Below are 17,855 nucleotides of genomic sequence, written 5' to 3' on the forward strand. Positions count from 1 at the left end.
GCTGATCTTTGAGCTAAAGTGTTGGCGATTCGACATGCTATTTTCACTATTTGTTTTTGAAAGTATGAAATTATTAAATGTGTGGCCTGTTTTGGCCATAGAACGTTATTTAATTAGTCCAGTCATTGTCAGTCATTTCTTTGTAGACAGTACTTAAAGGAGCATTCAGTGATTTGGGTGATTTGGAAAAAAACCCGGTCCACCCGGTAACAAGATGTGCACATGCACACGCTCTACAGTGGGGGAAGTACAACAGACCAACAGCACGTGCACCAATGCCCGCCCCACTCGATCATGATTGGAAGAAGGCCCCTCTCATCCTGATTGGATGAAGGCTTTGCCGCCCAAACCGAAACTAGGGTTATTGTGATTTAGAAGGAATATGTAGAATCGGCCTCAACTTGTTCACGATCGTGACCAGAGACCGAAATCTCTAGAGGACTACGATTCGATTATCGATTACACATGAATCACGATGCATCTCGATTCCAATACATGATTTATTTCCCCCCTCACTGTGTTACTAATGATCAAAGTGATTTGTAATGATCCATAACAAAAACAGATTAATTTTCTTCCATTATATTTTATTACACTACCAACAAACGCAAACATCAAGCAGCTTTCTAACAAACATACAAACAAAAAATTCCATTGATTCCTAATCGTCCATGTCCACATCGCAATTGATCTATGACATTTCTTTTCCACCCCTAATCGTGACACAGCCCTACCTTCGGGGACGAGCGGCGATCCAGCCGCTCCTCGGACCGCTTCCACTCCCCGTCGCCCTCCGTGCACTCCCCGTCCCCTGGCCTGGAGCCGCTCGGCAGGGGCCAGCAGGGCATGTCGGAGTACGAGGGCTTCCTGGACCAACTGGAGATGGAGGCCTTTAAGAGAGCCAGAGAGATGCAGCAGAGCCTCACCAGCTCCATGGGAGGAGGAGGAGGCACGCCGGAGCGCCGCGCCACTCCTCACACTGCCAGCACCCCTCCTCCAGACCACAACCAGCCCCAGCCCATAGCCGCACACTACGGCTGGGCTTCCCACTACTCATCTTCATCAAGGTTAGTCATAGTGTTTGACATTTTCTTCTTATTGTGGGCTTGAGTAGCGAGCCCACAATTGCTATCGTACATCTTTATCCCATTCTGGGCGGGAACCCCTTTTGGTGTTCTAACCCTTCTGGACGGGAACCCCTCTTGGGGTTCTGTACAGTATTAAAAAATTACAAAAAAAATATTCTGCTATATAAATATTTGAAGTATTTCAGAAAGCTTAGGTCAGGTTTTAGAAGGCATTTTTAGAATCGGCCTCAGTCCAAAATGGGTTATTCCCGGGCACGTTTTCCTGCATATGGGTCAACCAATAGATGAGGGCTCGTACTCTCATTGGCTCCCAGTCACTGCCCGCACAGAATACAAAACTCTGATGCTGGCATTCAAAGCAATCAAAGGTATTGCACACCCATATCTTGCAAGTCTGATCGAACCCTACAAACCCTCCCGTGCTCTCAGATCAGCCAACGCAGGGAAGCTGGAAGTACCTTCACTAAAAACGCCGGGACAACACTCCACACGTCCCAAACTCTTCTCCCTTCTGTCTCACCTAGACACAGGATCTGACACGAATTTTGACCTGATGGTCAAGATTCAGTTTATCCTGTGAGCAAGCAGGCAGGCTCTGTTAGCTCAATGGTAAAACCTGTCGGCACTTGCGCAGGAAACCGGGTTCAAATCCAGGGATAGAAGAGGAAAGTTACCATAATGCAGCTTTAACTGAAAACATTTTTTTTGAGTGGTGTAAACCACTCCTACAACTGGCTTTGTTAGTTTGTCTGTCTGTCTGTTCGTACCAAAAAATGAGCATGGTTGCTATGGTCACCCAGTTCACACGGGTGTGATTTCATTACGTCAGACATTACGTCAGACCACAGCTGATCAGTCTATATAAGACCTTACACCACTCAGTTCACACGGGTGTGATTTTTTGAGTGGTGTAAACCACTCCTACAACTGCCTTTGTTAGTTTGTCTGTCTGTCTGTTCGTACCAAAAAATGAGCATGGTTGCTATGGTCACCCAGTTCACACGGGTGTGATTTCATTACGTCAGACATTACGTCAGACCACAGCTGATCAGTCTATATAAGACCTTACACCACTCAGTTCACACGGGTGTGATTTTTTTGAGTATATCCAGCTTTTCATCACAACACGTGTCACATTTACCATTGACAATGAAAGGAGAATTTACGTCATATGTGTCTGAACAAATCATCTTTTTGTGGCAACACAAACATTATACAACAGGTTGTTTCGAGGAATCTGATTGGTTGAAACAGCTTCTAGCTGTTCCGCAAAGGAACACCTAATCAAAACAAAAAATTCAGCTGTGTTTTTCTCCCAGAGATCAGCAGACTCGGTGGCTAGGCTAGATAGTTTCTTGGGACATTTGTGGTCGTAGTGACTACATCTGTCATTAAAAAAATATCATTTTTACCACGATTAAGATATCTTAGGGTAACTTATCTTAAGGATGAAGGTCATTACACACTGGCGAATTAGCGACGCGATTTATTCGTGCGAATAATTCGCCTTTTTTTAAAACCAATTGAAGTCAATGCAAGCTTCCACATCAGTGGCGAATGTGCGAAAATGCGACCGTTTTCGCTCTTTTTTTTTTCGCTCCGGTGTTCGCTCCGGTGTCGAATTTTTAATTCGCGTCGCTAATTCGCCAGTGTGTAATGACCTTGACTGTTGCATAATTGCAATATTACACGCTAGGGCATTAAGCAACTAGTCGACTAGTTTACTAGTCGACTAGTAAATCCACTAGTCGACCTTGCTGGTACTAGTTGACTAGTTGATAAAAAAAAATATATATATTTTTTTCCCCCCGATTTTGTAGGCCTCAAGATCCGGTAGATTATAGTTATAGTCACCAATGTACACCGTTTTTAAATGCACAAATATTTTTTTTTTTGACATAATAGGTGGTTAAACAACTAGTCGACTAGTAAACTAGGCAACTAGTCAACTAGTCAACTAGTAAAAATGACTAGAAGTGAATGCCCTATTACACGCCTGTGGTGCCGTAGGAACTCACCCGGAGGGCGAGTTCCGAAAGTTATCGCAGAAGAACACCCCCTTGTGTAATATTGCTTAATTAAATGCCATTGACAATGAAAGGATTATGTATGTAATGTATGTGGGCGTATGGGCGGCTGTGGCTCAGGAGGTAGAGCAGGTCGTCCAATGATCCCTGGGTCGGCGGTTCGAATCCCGGCTCCTCCTGTCCACATGTCGTAGTGTCCTTGGGCAAGACACTGAACCCTACATTGCCTCCAATGAGTTGGTCGATGTGAGCTTGCCTCCATTGGTGTGTGAATGTGGGAAGTGAGGACGCTGGCGTCGACTGTTCGCCGCTTCACCTCCCAATGTATGAATGAATTAACCATTGGAAAGCACTTTAAGCACTTGGAAAAGCGCTATAAAAATGCAATTAATTATTATGTGTATGTTATGTATATATAACATAAATTCAGTTGTCATCTTACATTTCATATATCTTTATATAATATATGATTGATAAGAGCGCCCCTCACTTCACACGGGTGTGATTTTTAGTTAACTATGCCCTTGTTCTCTGCACAGCTCCACCAACAACGCCAACGTGGCTGCTGCTACAACCTCACCTCCTGCCGGTCAGGGGACCCCACGGTTTGTGACTCCCCCCGGTCCCCCTCCAGGACCCCCTCCGAGGCGAACCACTCCCGGGGTTCCACGTTTCGCTCCCCCGCCGACCTCCTCCGATGTAAACCTTCCCTTTTTAGGGCAGCCCGAGAATCCACTCCTCAGGCCGACTCCACCGCCTCAGGTCAGTGTTCATTCCGTCCAATAAAACTATGACAAATGTTTTGCCGACTGGCAGTTAAATGTTTTTTAACTGGCAAAAACGACATAAAAACTATGGTATGATGGCAAAAACCTATGACTAGATATATTGATACTTGTGTCAACAAATAACAATTAGACGAAGGTTTTAGGGAGAGACTAGTAGTTCAGGGATCCAGTAGAACTAAAACGGGTCAATCTGAATTTCACACAAAGGTGAGCACACAAGTTATTTTACATTAAACTTGAAATACAATGCAAGTAAAGAAACCACCTGATTTGAGTGAATGATCCACTGTTGCTTTAATATCTTTGTAGCAAAAGGCAGATGCACACATCAAAAGGCTAGTGACAGGTGTGTAGGGCAATAGAGCATATATTAACCCTCTTATGGCCCTTCACGCTATTGACGTAATGAATCATAACATCCCTCATTACCCTTGACGTAATTGTTTTATTCCCTATAATCTGGGGCTTAATGTAGCAAAATGTAGCAACTTTTGGCTAGTTTGGCTAACGGCCGAAATCCTTTTTGTGCATAGCTGCGTAACATGCGATATTCGGGGCTTGATTAGATTTGACTTAGATATTAAAATAAACGATGATCGCATAGCATCGGGGACAGATCACTGTAACACAGTTCAGAAAGCTAGCAGATGTTGTGATCCGTTTAACCGGAAATGACATCGCCAGATTCATTGGTCAAAATCGGCATAATGGTGAAGTTACCGCCACCATCAGGACTCTGTGTCTAATACTATAGTCTTGCCCCGTGAAAATGAGATATAGTGTGTATATCACAGATTTTTCTATTGGCATTAAAATTATGAATTCAAAATATGAATAGTGCAGGTAGAAGGCACAATCCACTGTTAGTTAGGGTGGCCATAAGGGGTTAAAAAGGGTATCTTTGAAGAAGTGTCTGACAGTGTGCGGGACCTCTTCTTTGTTTTTCAAAGCTACCCTTTTTAATATCCTTATGAAAAATAAATGTAATAACACGCTGAATGAGTGTAAAGTTTCATTGTCCTCAATTGAAACAAATATGTACTAAAAAGAAAAATGCACTTTTTGAGAATCCTTTAAAACAAGGCATTTCACTTTAACCGTTTCCGTCCGTAGGACGGCTCCACACGTCCTAGGGAACCCAATCGACGCGTTCATAGGACGTGTGTACACGTCCTAGCGCATCCTCAATGATATCAGGCGATTCTGAATTTTTGACTGAGACTCTAAGGCACCCGTAGCTTCGCTCTGCCTTCATATTAGCTTACCGTTCGTTTAGCTGTTAGCGCGGCAGAAAGAATGCCTCGTCTCTCCTAATCCAGGGCGCTCTCCGTGGTTTTGATCTGATGGATATACTACGCGCTTCATTTCTGACTTCAACATGCCTCTCGTTCAAAATATGAATGCTTTGGAGCTTCTAGCGATATAATAGACTCGAGACGAAGGTAAGCTAACAAAATATTTCTCCGGTTTTCTTCCGGATTGTTTCTGGGGGGGGAAGGGGGGCTTCAGAGTAAAATCGGCCATGTCTTTCCGGCACCCCAGAGCTCCTATTTTGAATGTGTTAACCCATTTAGACCTGTTGTAACCTATCTCAGTGGTTCCCAAACTGTGGTGTGTGCACCCCTTGTGGTGCGCGAGCGCCTTCTAGGGGGTGCGCGACATGAAAGGTCTAATGGTGGTGCTATGGTTTAATTTTAAATATATTAACATATTATGCCAATTATGGCAAGCAATGCAGAATATAGCCTATGCTGCATATATTATGCCATATTCTAGTTTAGTTTAGTTTATTTGATCATCCTTCAGTTTCAGATACAATATTTAAAGGAGCATTCAGTGATTTGGGTGATTTGAAAACCACCCAGTCTGCCCCGGTAACAAAATGTGCACATGCACACGTACTACAGTGAGGGGAAGTGCAACAGGCCAACAGCATGTGCACCAAGGCCACCCCACTCGATCATGATTGGAGGAAGGCCCCTCTCATCCTGATTGGATGAAGGCTTTGCCACCCGCCACCAATACTGAAACTAGGGTTTTTTGACCCCAGGGGCTCACTGGGGACAGGGAGGAACTCCTCATATGGTCAGCACACTCTATAGTAGGGAGGATTATCAAAAAAAGTGATATTTGAATGAAGTGAAATCACTGAATATACCTTTAAAGACAATGAATGGAAGCTGTTACAAAAACAAAACATGAAGACATTCATGTTCATATATGTGGATAAAAAGGAAATATATGTCTATATAGCTTATGCAATTTATATTTCCATGTGGGGGGTGCATCAGCTAGGTCGGGAGGTAACATGGGGTGCATCAGCTAGGTCGGGAGGTAACAGGGGGTGCATCAGCTAGGTCGGGAGGTAACAGGGGGTGCATCAGCTAGGTCGGGAGGTAACGGGGTGGATCAGCTAGGTCGGGAGGTAACGGGGTGGATCAGCTAGGTCGGGAGGTAACGGGGTGCATCAGCTAGGTCGGGAGGTAACAGGGGGTGCATCAGCTAGGTCGGGAGGTAACGGGGTGCATCAGCTAGGTCGGGAGGTAACAGGGGGTGCATCAGCTAGGTCGGGAGGTAACGGGGTGGATCAGCTAGGTCGGGAGGTAACAGGGGGTGGATCAGCTAGGTCGGGAGGTAACAGGGGGTGCATCAGCTAGGTCGGGAGGTACCGGGGTGCATCAGCTAGGTCGGGAGGTAACAGGGGGTGCATCAGCTAGGTCGGGAGGTAACAGGGGGTGCATCAGCTAGGTCGGGAGGTAACGGGGTGGATCAGCTAGGTCGGGAGGTAACAGGGGGTGCATCAGCTAGGTCGGGAGGTAACAGGGGGTGCATCAGCTAGGTCGGGAGGTAACAGGGGGTGCTGCATGCATGGCCAAAAAGGTTTGGGAACCACTGCTATATGTTATACCTTTCAATCCTGGATCTGCATCATTAGTTGTTGCTATGTTAGTCCAGTAATAATGTAATTTGACCTCAATCTAATTGCAAAAAAAAAAAACTCAGCTGATTTTGCATCTTCAATATATCCTGAATAACAGAAAAAAGGTTGCCTGGAATTGTCTGAGGGGAAAGTGTTGAAAATGACCTGTACAGTATAGCCACCATTGACATCCTATAAGGCAATATTTTCAAAATGTCCTTTAAGTAGCATGTGACATGTCAAACTAGAGGGTTTTCATGATGCTGAATCCATTCCAAGCATTAGTTTTGCACAAAAACACTCATTGGGCTAGGTTTGGCCATAGCAACTTGCCCAAATGTGCTGACATCATCACATCCAACACTTTCCCCTCAGACAAGTCCAGGCAACTTGTTTTCTGTTATTCAGGATATATTGAAGATGCTAAATCAGCTGTTGGTTTTTTTTGCAATTTGTTTGAGGTTGATCCTGTATTTTCCATAGATTTCCTGTACTATGTAGCAACATATATCTTTTGTTGACTGAATCAACTGTAGAAGTAGTCCAGGGGTTCTCAACCCGGGGGTTGCGACCCCTCGGTGGTCCCCAGATATTTTTTTTAAAGTGACTGATTGGCCGGAAATGGAAATTAAGAGTTTACATGGCACATGCATAACCTTTCCTCAACGATGTATCTGATTTCAGTATTTATGATGTATTTTCTCTATTAAGGTTATTGTAGCCATCAATCTGTATTGGGGGTGGGGGTGTCGAGACATGGCTGAAGCATTTCTGGGGGTTCCCAGCCAAAAAGGTTGAGAACCCCTGATGTAGTCGACTACAATGTATGATATTTCTTTAGGCAGCTAAACTGAATTATATTAAAAAAGACTATGATGTAAAAACTAAACCAAAATGTGCTGTCAACAATGGACGCCGCCTCAGGTGTCACAGAAGTCTCCTAGTGAGCCCATGAGCAATCCGGCCATCGCCACGACCGTGGCTCGGTGTCTGAAGGTGATCGAGACGGTGAAGACTCTGGCCGAAGCGCCAGCCACTGCAACGCCCGCGGCAACACCCGCTGCAACGCCCAGATCATTTACCAAATCAGTTCGGTTCAGTGGGTGTCCACTGAACTGGACTGAACCGGCATCCCGTTCTGACGGGAAGGACGACCCTGACGACGTCCAGACCAAACAGAAAGAAAAGGTACTTGGGACTAGATTCAATTTATTTTCTTTTTTTAGTAGCTTCAGTGTAGGAATGTGTGTGACTGGGTGAATGTAATGCACTTGGATAAAAGGTGCTGTATAAATGCACCATTTTCCATTTATAGAAATTCAAACATACTCCAGTAAAGCAAAAGTACAGTACTTGAGTACTTTCCGCCAAGGTGTAGACTAATGTGTGTGTGTGTGTGTGTGTGTGTGTGCGCGTGTGTGCTTTGCAGTTGGACCAGTACAACCAGCGCCAACTGGAAAAGAAAGAGCAGCGCACCCAGAAAATGAATTTTCGCATAGAAAAATACAGACAAGGCAAGAAAATACCAGCAGAGGACAACGCTACCCAAACAGGTATCAAAACATACTGAAATACAGCAGTTTAAATCAGTGAACCGTCTAGCAAGAAAATGTCATTAAGAAATAGGAAAAGTTCATAGGAGGATTTGGGCGTCAAGGGTTCAGTCATAGCTGGGATTTAGGCCAGTGTTTGCCAAACAGTGGGTCGGGGCCCATTTGCGGGTTGAGTAAATACCTATTTTTCTGCTACCTACATTTTGCTTTTAATTATTATTGACAATCGAAAGATTTGAAAACACTTTTCAAAAATAATCTCATAAATGAATTGAAAACAGATCTAAGAAATTAAGTACAGTGAAAATGGCAGATCTACAACCACAGAATGTGAGTGAGGGGACCCAAACTACAACATTTACACTAGTTTGGTTCCCGGGAAGCCACAGCATTACTCTTTTGGGTCTCGAGCCAACAAGATTGGGAAGCACTGATTTAGGATGCCAATTAAATACAGTTAGAATTAAAGACAAGGTGTTGCGCAGCCATGTAGACCAGGGTTTCTAAAAGTGGGTGCCGAGACACAAGTCCAGGGGTGTCTCAGAATAGTTATATTTGGAATTTATCAATATCATTTCAGTTTAACCACTTAGACTCTATATACTGAGTAAAACCGACCACATGTGTTTTTCAAACTTTGTGACCACGTCACACAATGAATAGGCAAGTCAAAGCTTGCCTACCTTTTTTGCATAAAGCAAATAGCAGATCTACAAGCGCATGGTGTGTTGTGTGAGGTCACGAAATAGCAAGGCAAACCTGGACCATGTCTCACGGCAACGTTTGGGAACCACTAGTTTAAACATTACATTTCAACTGAAAAAAAATATATTGTAAAACATGAAAGAATTATCCTTTAGAATCTTACATCAGCTGCTGTGGCCTAACGGTAGTCATGTGAAGGAGTTTGCGTGGGTGGTATCATGACATAACTCATCAAACCGTTTGTTTTTGTTTTTTTTACTGAAGAGGCTGAGGATTTAAGGCTAATTATTAAGCCCAGTCCATTGATTGATTGATTGTTTTAAATAGCCAGGCGATTTAAAAGGCTATACAGGGAGTTAAAATCAGCCTAAATAAGTTGCATTAGCTAGGTTTCCACTGCAGGGTCAAATGGCGGTTCTTGGTTTAACTCTGTTATTGAACTGCAAAAAGGATGAATTGTTGGTGGAATTAATGATTAGAAAGCCACATTGGTCCCCACAGTGGAATCCAGGCTATTGACTTGGCCAGGCTAACAGCAGCTAGTGCTCAGTCATACAGAACAGCAGGAGGTGTGTGAAATGTGTGCTTCAGAATGTGCCTTAGCCCAAGCAATAGAGGTCCATCTCATCTAAGAAGACAAGAAGACTGCTGCCAGTGACTACACAGTGTAACTTAACTTCTTTTCTTGTTCATGCCAGGTAGTCTTTGAGTTTGATCAATTAATTGAATACTTGTATTAGACGGTATGCAAACAGTATGTGGTACAGTCAGATATTAAGACTAAAAGGATAACACAACAATGTCCCCATGTATTCATAAACTCGATAGCAGCACCTCTGGTTTGCTCCATGAGGATGCTATGCAATGTATTCACTTTTCCCCAAGTAGTCAGACCTGTATAATGACATTAATCTATTTAGCATTGTGTATGGTGTATTCGCAGCTTAGTTACTCTTATTGCTATTACAGCTAGCTTACAAATAACCGCTATTGCCATTGTATAGCTTTCAAATCAGAGCTGAGCCGTTAGATCTTTCCAACCATAGTTGAGTCAGAAGAATGCCTCCATGAAGAATGTGCTGCCGAGCATTGTTGTGCTAAATAAAGCTAGCAGTTTCCAGGAGCCCAGGCATTGAGAATGAAGGCCCGAGACGTTGCTCACAGTAACATCTAGATGCCTACAGTCATTTACGGTCACGTCAAGATCACCATTTACTAGGTGGAGCGCCTGTAGTAACCTAGTTTCGATGTTGGGACGATAACGGGGCTTGGTTTGGACGCCTCCCTCCACAGATCTACGGTTGACATTAGACCTACAACAACAGCTGATTCTGATGTCCCAGAACCTCTCCTCTTCCACGTCCGACATTCCATCACTGACCTGTTCCACACTCGTCTTACGTTGCTTAATGAACAGGTTAATTTCACATAAGTCATACGAGATCGGAAGAAATTGCTGTTTTATTTTTTAGCTATTGTGCAATAGTGTAGGCCGCAGCCAAAGGCTATGGCTATATGGGGTCCTTGGCAGCCCCTCGGTTATCGTTTCCATCGGTGTCAGTACCTGTAGTTAAGGCTGTCACGATTATGACATTATAATACTGTACTTATAATATAATAATTGTGATTAACGATTTAATCGTGTTTCTGTTGTAATAATGGCATTTCTGTTCGGCCTTGTTCGTAAACAAAAGTTGCACAGGGTGGATATGACAAATAACTGACATAATTTTATACTTGAAAATAGATTGTGGAAATAGCTGATCTACAAGCTCAAAACATGTCTCATCACAACACATTTTGACTTTTGAGCTTGTAGATCTTCTATTTCCACAGTGTTCGAAAATGTGTGAAAAGTGTTCCGTATGGAAATGATTGACAATCTAATGTCATATAAATCGATTAGACGATTATGTAACAATTGCGATGGGCCTACTTTATACTTGCTACAGCCTAGAGCTTTTTATTAAAGGGTAATTTCTCCCTAACCCTTTTTTTACAAAAGTAAGTTGATAATGATGTATATTGGAAAAAAAAATGAAAAAAAGATATACTGGAGCTGGAGCTGCTCCTGGAGGGGTCTAACATCAGCTCACGTAGACCAGCAAGAGTGCAGTGTCAACAATTCATGGAGTGTTGCTCTCACATCATCTAGAACAGATGTAAACAAAAAACAATTGCGCGATTGAATAGGAGTTCTAGCGTTAGACCCCTCCAGAAGCAGCTGAAGGACCAGCTCCAGCTTCAGCTCCCCTAAATCTTTATTTATTTTTTAATATTTATTTTTGTCAATATACATAATTATCAACTTACTTTTGTAAAAAAAGGGTTAGGGAGAAATTCCCCTTTAAGTATACAGCAGGGCGTTGCTGAAAATGAGCACTTGTGCTCAGCTACTACCCTGGGTAAATAAAGTATAAGGAAAAAAAACAAACAGTAAGTGTATTACATTGTTCACATCACGTAGGTTAGGACTGATTGCACCACAATGGATCCAGTGTCCAATAGTCCATGACTGCCATTTCAAGTAGGATAAACCATAGATATAAAAACCTAGATACCTCAATCACCGCTGCAGTTCATTGGAGTGACCTGTATCGCAGGGAAGGCGGAAGAGCGTCAGAAGTGTGGTAGGCACGCTGCCAAATGACTTCTGGCCAATCACAACGCGGCTTTTCCGGGACTTATCACATTCAATTCAAAGGAGATGTATTGGCATGTGAAAACAAACGCTTACATTGCCAAAGCAAGTGTCTCTGATTGGCCTACCGAACGCCCCCTTCTGTGACGCACGCAGAAGGTGTCTACCTTTCTGTCTATGGGAGAAACTCCTATATAGCTTGAGGAACCGTTCAATAGAGTTCAATGGACAGGTGGCGCCATCTTGAGAGATTTTCAGCTATTACTTTGAATCGGGTGACGTCACGTTCTCTTTCTAAATTGGCTTTCACAGACATGGCTTACGATAGAAAATATTTATTGTAGTTAACATTGTTCCTTAGACGTTGAATAGGAATTAGTCTAGACAAAAGTTGGCATTAGTTTATTTTACAAAGAGTTTAAAGTTAATCCGTTTTAGAAATACTTAAAGCTGCAATCAGTAAGTTTCATCTACTAACTGGGATTTGAATGTGTTCCCTGTGCAAACTGCAACGTTTTTACTGTTTTGGCGTTAAGCATCCTTGGGTTTCTTGAAACGTGCTATACAAATCTAAGATTGTTATCATCATTGCTATTGTTACTGTTGAGCTATAATAGCAAGCATGTTGTTTTGATTTGAGCTCCATGCAGTTGTTAGCCAGTAGATGTCCTACCCAACCGCGGGACCCTCCAACCCCCTCAGATATGTGATATTGTATTAACATTCTCTACCATATTTTATTCACACAAAAAAAGGTTATGGATTGCAGCTTTAAATTGCCAACTAAAATAAATGTAACGTCATTTTTTTTGTGATAGTGATGTAATGCTCACTGCCACTATCATTCTGATATGTTTTTGTTAGAAACATCAAGCCTAGATTCAGTTATCTTTAGTAATGTATTTCATATTCCCTTAGCAAGATGACAAAATCTAAGCCATGTTCAAGAAAGCCATGTTAAGGCCTATTCCTGACTTGAATTCCCTGTTTTGTTCCCTGTTTGGCGAGGGAGAATGTACTCGATTGATTCATTTAATTGTGGGTAAGTCATTTTCTTTTAATGAGTATCTGCTGGAGGGACTGTCAGGCAGTGTTGCCAGATGTACGATAATTATCTTATTTGTACCCTTATTTGTTACCCTCTGTATGACGTGCGATCAATAAAAGTGCCCAAATGTACGACAATTTAGCCATATCACAAAAAGTCCTGGATGCTGATTCGAGATCCGGTTTGGCTTTTCAAAATCTGTAGATCTGTAGATCTGTAGATCTGTACTTGAAGGCATAGAAAACACCGGCCACGTCTTTACAGTCCAGATTCAGCCTTTTGTGTAAGATCCATGAAGTAGCCTACTTCCACGCAGCGTATGTGATGCATTTTTGTATCATAGCCAGGAGTCTCAAACAAGGTTGTTTCTTACACTAAATATGTATTGTTTTGCTAAAATTACTTATTTACATGTGACTTTTCTTTTTTGGCCGATAGTTTTCTTTCAAATACGATAATTGTAAGCCTCCGGTATGATAATTCAACATTTCCCATCTGGCAACACTGCCTTTATATCACACTGTCAGAGCTGCTATGTGGACTTCACGTCTGCTATACAATTGCAATATCGGTGGTTTGCAAACCTTTAATTTCAAGGACCACCATAACTCAGAGTTACACACCTGTAAGGGTCCATTTGGAACCCCCTATAGGAATCGTTAAATGGAACCGCTAAGGAATCGGATCGTTAAGAGGGGTTATAAGGAGTCCTACAGTAAAGGATCCCAACCCTAGACACCAAGTGATATTATGAATAACTAATGATGCAGTTGTCTGGTTTTCAAGGGCTTGGAGTTAAGAACCACTGCATCTGAATTATACTGTAAGCCTTTGAGCTTAGAAAATGATGTGGTTCGGCAGCCATTTTGATCTGCACTTATTGTGTAAGAGTAGCCGTTCATATCCCTGTTTCCATGAAAAGAGACCATTTATTGGAAGACCAAGAAGAGTAAAATAAAGCCTACTTTGGTGCTAGTTTGCATTGATAGACGGTATTTTGATTATTTGAATAATTCACAAGAAATCCTCGAATCCCAACAAATACTTTCCCTGTGCAATACACCTCTACAGTCAGGGTGATATCTGACTTAAGTTTATAATGTATTGAATGTTTTATTTTTAAACATCACATTAGCTAGGGATTATTCTACATTGCTGTATTCTCCTCAAAATGAAGTGAATTATATTTCATTCCAAAATTTGTTGTGTTCATAGAGTTTAAATATTGGACAATGTAAATTACCATGACTTGTAAAACGCTTATATTTAGTATAGTATATATTGTATGTATAGGTAGGTACGTACCAGCGTGGAAGATTGTTATATGTAGCTAGTTTATAATGGAAATCATTGCTTTTGGTCCAAAAAGGATTTGTAAAGGTCTGTATTAAAGTTACATTTTTACTCTTTTAAATTTGTATTTAGGCATTTAGCAGCATTTATCTAGAGCAACGTAATACCATTTCATAGCATTTTCTAGATTGAGAACAGACGTGTTTCTGCATGCTAAGATAAATAAGTAAATGTTAGCTAATAAGTCCTGATGTTGCTCTGCATACTGCACTCATGCAGTAGATTTCCTGTTGAACAGGGGTTCCCATTTGACTACTAGGGTTCCCATTTGACTACTTTCACTCAGCGAGCCTCATCTGTACACAGTTCTCTGGTTCAGGTAACCCACGTTAACATTGGCTAGTTACTATAATATTACTGGATGGATAAGCAGCCTAGACGAGCTCCACTCTGTAGTCGGAAAATAAATGGAAAAGAATGCATAAATAATCTGTTATTAATAATTGTGGGCCATGGATTGCCCTGCTTGCTGGTGGTAATTTACCAAATGATTAAATAGTGATGTTGTATAATTACAACATAACAAGTTAACGTTGGCTTACAATTTTATTTTCGGGTATGAACTTTGAATTCCATTTTATTTCTCCACACTACATGTTGGACTCTGAATGTATTTCAGTTTAGTCAAAGTATAAAGGAGCGCACAGCCGTACACGACCAGTTGAGAATATAATCATGTTTTTTTTTTAATTATTGAAATGAAATATTTGGATTTGAAATGTTGTATTCATTGCATCATGTTTAAACTGTGTAGTTAATGCTATGGTTGACACATGACATGGCATACTGTTAACAGCTAGGGATGTTTAAATGCATAACTTCAAATGTATAGCCCTATTTATCTGAGGAAGAAAAGCTTACAGCGATCAAATTCTAACCTTAATTTGGAAATATGTCATCAGTAGTTAAAAGTTTTGTTGTCAGTGTTGGTGGGCAGATTGAAGAATTGATAATTGCATTTATATGGCCATACTGATTTGAAGTAAATGGCGATATTAGGCCTTGAAGATAAAGGTAGGTCATTTTGATATTCCCACTGTTATATTGAGTACACAAACGTATAATTTGGGGAATGGTGTCAACGCGACGGGTAGACCCAGTTAAACCCAACTACATTTGAAATAAATATGCAATAATGTATAATAATGTATCGGCAGGACATTAGAATTGCTTATTAACCAGTAGTTCATATTGAAACAACACATGTACAACATATTTTACTTGCATTTAGTTACAACCAAGGTTCAGTAGATTGTAGAAAGAAACCTTTTCTGTCCTCTCCCCAAGCTGATCTCTTTAGCTTTAACTAAAGTTCTCTACCAAACCATTGTTTTGTGTGTTCGTTGGTGTATTCATGCAATGGGTCCTGATCGCAAGGACACACAAGCGTCGGTTTTGCAGGTTGAAACAGGTTAAGAGCCACTGTTGTGGACCAAAAATGAGGAGCATTGTAACTCAGACGTTGTCCTCTCAACTTCTCCTCCAGGGCCCAAGAACGTGTGGATCTGCGGCCACTCGCTCGTGTACTGGGCAGAGTCCAGGGCCAAGTCCCCCGAGGTAGGTATGCAGCTGGGCATGAACCCCAACAACGTGTTGATCTCGTGGAAGGGCACGCAGGGCATGACTTGGCCCCAGCTCCTGCCCCTGCTCCACCAGCAAAAAGTGAAGTGGCCCAACCCTGACGTGCTGATCATCCACCTGGGGGGCAACGACATGAGCACTGACAGCCCCACGGACCTCCTGGCCTCGGTCAAGAAGGACCTGACCTCCATGAGGAGCATCTTCCCGCAGTGTCTGCTGGTGTGGTCCAACATCCTGCCCCGCAGGGTGTGGCGCCACTCGCCTGACGCCCACGACGTGGACCTGGTCAGGACCACGGTGAACCGCCGCATCCACAGCATCATCACCGAGCTGGGCGGCACCTCCCTGACGCACGACAACATCCGCTGCGGCACCAACACGGGACTGTACCGCGCGGACGGAGTGCACTTGTCGTCGAAGGGGATCGACACGTTCAACTTGAACCTGCAGGATTTCCTGGAGAAGTGGGAGATGGAGGTTAACAAGGGGTAGAGTTAAAGGTCTGTCTTAGACTTCACAATTAAGTGTCCTTTTTTATTTTAAAATGCTGTCAGATAGTCTACTCTCCGCTGTACTTTTCTTTACTTAATTTTAGACGTGAAAGGTTTAACAGACAAAGATGGAATGAGCAAGGTAAGGAGGATGTGTAGGTCTAATCCAGTTGGCTGGTGAGGTGTAGAAAATGGATCTTAAACTTGTAGCGAGAATTCTTCTTTTATGTGTGCATATATCTCATTTAGTTATTTTTGTTGTTGTGATCGGTAGACTGCAATGAGCTGGTTTAATTTGTTGATGAGTAATGCCCCATAAATACAACATCAGTTCTATTAAAGTATTCCTGAATTGTCGGTCTTAGCTCATCATTCAGAGACATATGTAGTTCTGCAGTGAATCATGTCGCCATGATTTACTGTACTTAAATGTACTTAGTAAAAGTATGTGCTTCAATTTTGTCTCAATAAACTACATATAAATACTGTATTTGTTTTACTATAACAGCCTACAATTGATTTTGAAATGATGTACAAAGATGATGCCATGACTAACATACATGCATGTAACGTATTTATTCACTTTCGATTTTCATGTGATGTTTTATGAGAGAGTAAATAATCTAACATTATTTTTTTTCATGAAAAGATATACAGATGAATATTAATATTATAATTATTTGATAATGATTGTATATAATTGTACTTATAATGCATGCACTGGGCTGAAGGCAATTTGAAGTAGCAGTTCTAAACTCTGGTCCTGGGGAGTCTTAAACCTAACGCTAGATCTGTTATATTCTAACAGGCAGCAACATCAAAATAGTGGTTCTACAAGCTCACTGCAATGTGACACCTTGCGGGGGGTTCCTGGCACGAACTCTTTTCAGACAGAGGTCTGTGGCCGAATGCTGGTCCATTTTGCTTCCTTGACATGAAGATGTTTGAGAACCACTGGCGCCCCAGGACGAGAATTAACCCATTTAGACCTGGTGTTACCATATACGTCGTTTTACCTTAAACTTAAATGTAGGCTGCACCCTCTGTGTCACATACACCTCTGTCTCATATAGCAACATATTTTATTTTTTTAGTAAGAATTTGAAGGTTTTCAGAAAACCTTAGGTTAGGTTTTAGGAGGCGTTTTTAGAATTGGCCTCAGGTCGATTTTTTGTATCATGGGTACTGGTTTAGATAGACATTTTATACAGTACAAAGCACATTTTTTAGTGTCCGTTTTCATTAGATGACATTCTGTTGAAATGTTCTCCACTTGGATGTTTGGCCATGTTGTAGCCATCAGGTGGAAACAACGGGCTGAATGAAATGAACACAGGTGAGCAGTTTCTCTTGCAGGTTGGTGATCCTCCAGGATGAGTCCATGACTTCACAGGTATTGACGTCATTAAAAAAGTAATGTTATTAATTTAACAAACAAAACAAAAAAAATCTAGGTATGAAAACATTTTGGTTAACTCAAATGAAAATGCATCTACATGTAAAGGAAGAAACGCACAACTTGTATACAAAGAATGTTTTTGTCGTTATGGCGTAGTCTACAACATGACAGTCACCTGCCTTCACAAAGTGATTTATTGAAATTAGTATTGTATTACATATCGATATCGTCTGTCGCGTGGAAACCTTATATGTCAAACAA

The 17,855-nt window shown here is 41.8% G+C and overlaps 1 protein-coding gene across 2 annotated transcripts in view; it reads left to right on the forward strand.

Moving 5' to 3' along the window:
• Nucleotides 1–16,354, forward strand: part of LOC306930676 (uncharacterized protein) — a 42,202-nt gene extending 25,848 nt beyond the window's left edge. For both annotated transcript variants that reach the window (XM_079511766.1, XM_079511767.1), the window contains exons 22-26: nucleotides 729–1,067; nucleotides 3,655–3,877; nucleotides 7,748–8,011; nucleotides 8,253–8,376; nucleotides 15,610–16,354. In XM_079511766.1, the coding sequence (XP_079367892.1) occupies nucleotides 729–1,067; nucleotides 3,655–3,877; nucleotides 7,748–8,011; nucleotides 8,253–8,376; nucleotides 15,610–16,196 (1,537 nt within the window). In that variant the 3' untranslated portion in view covers nucleotides 16,197–16,354. The remainder of the gene's footprint in view (nucleotides 1–728; nucleotides 1,068–3,654; nucleotides 3,878–7,747; nucleotides 8,012–8,252; nucleotides 8,377–15,609) is intronic.
• Nucleotides 16,355–17,855: the final 1,501 nt, after the last annotated feature.

The sequence above is a fragment of the Electrona antarctica genome, assembly GCF_951216825.1.
Source record: "Electrona antarctica genome assembly, chromosome: 10".
NCBI classification, from domain to species: Eukaryota; Metazoa; Chordata; class Actinopteri; order Myctophiformes; family Myctophidae; genus Electrona; species Electrona antarctica.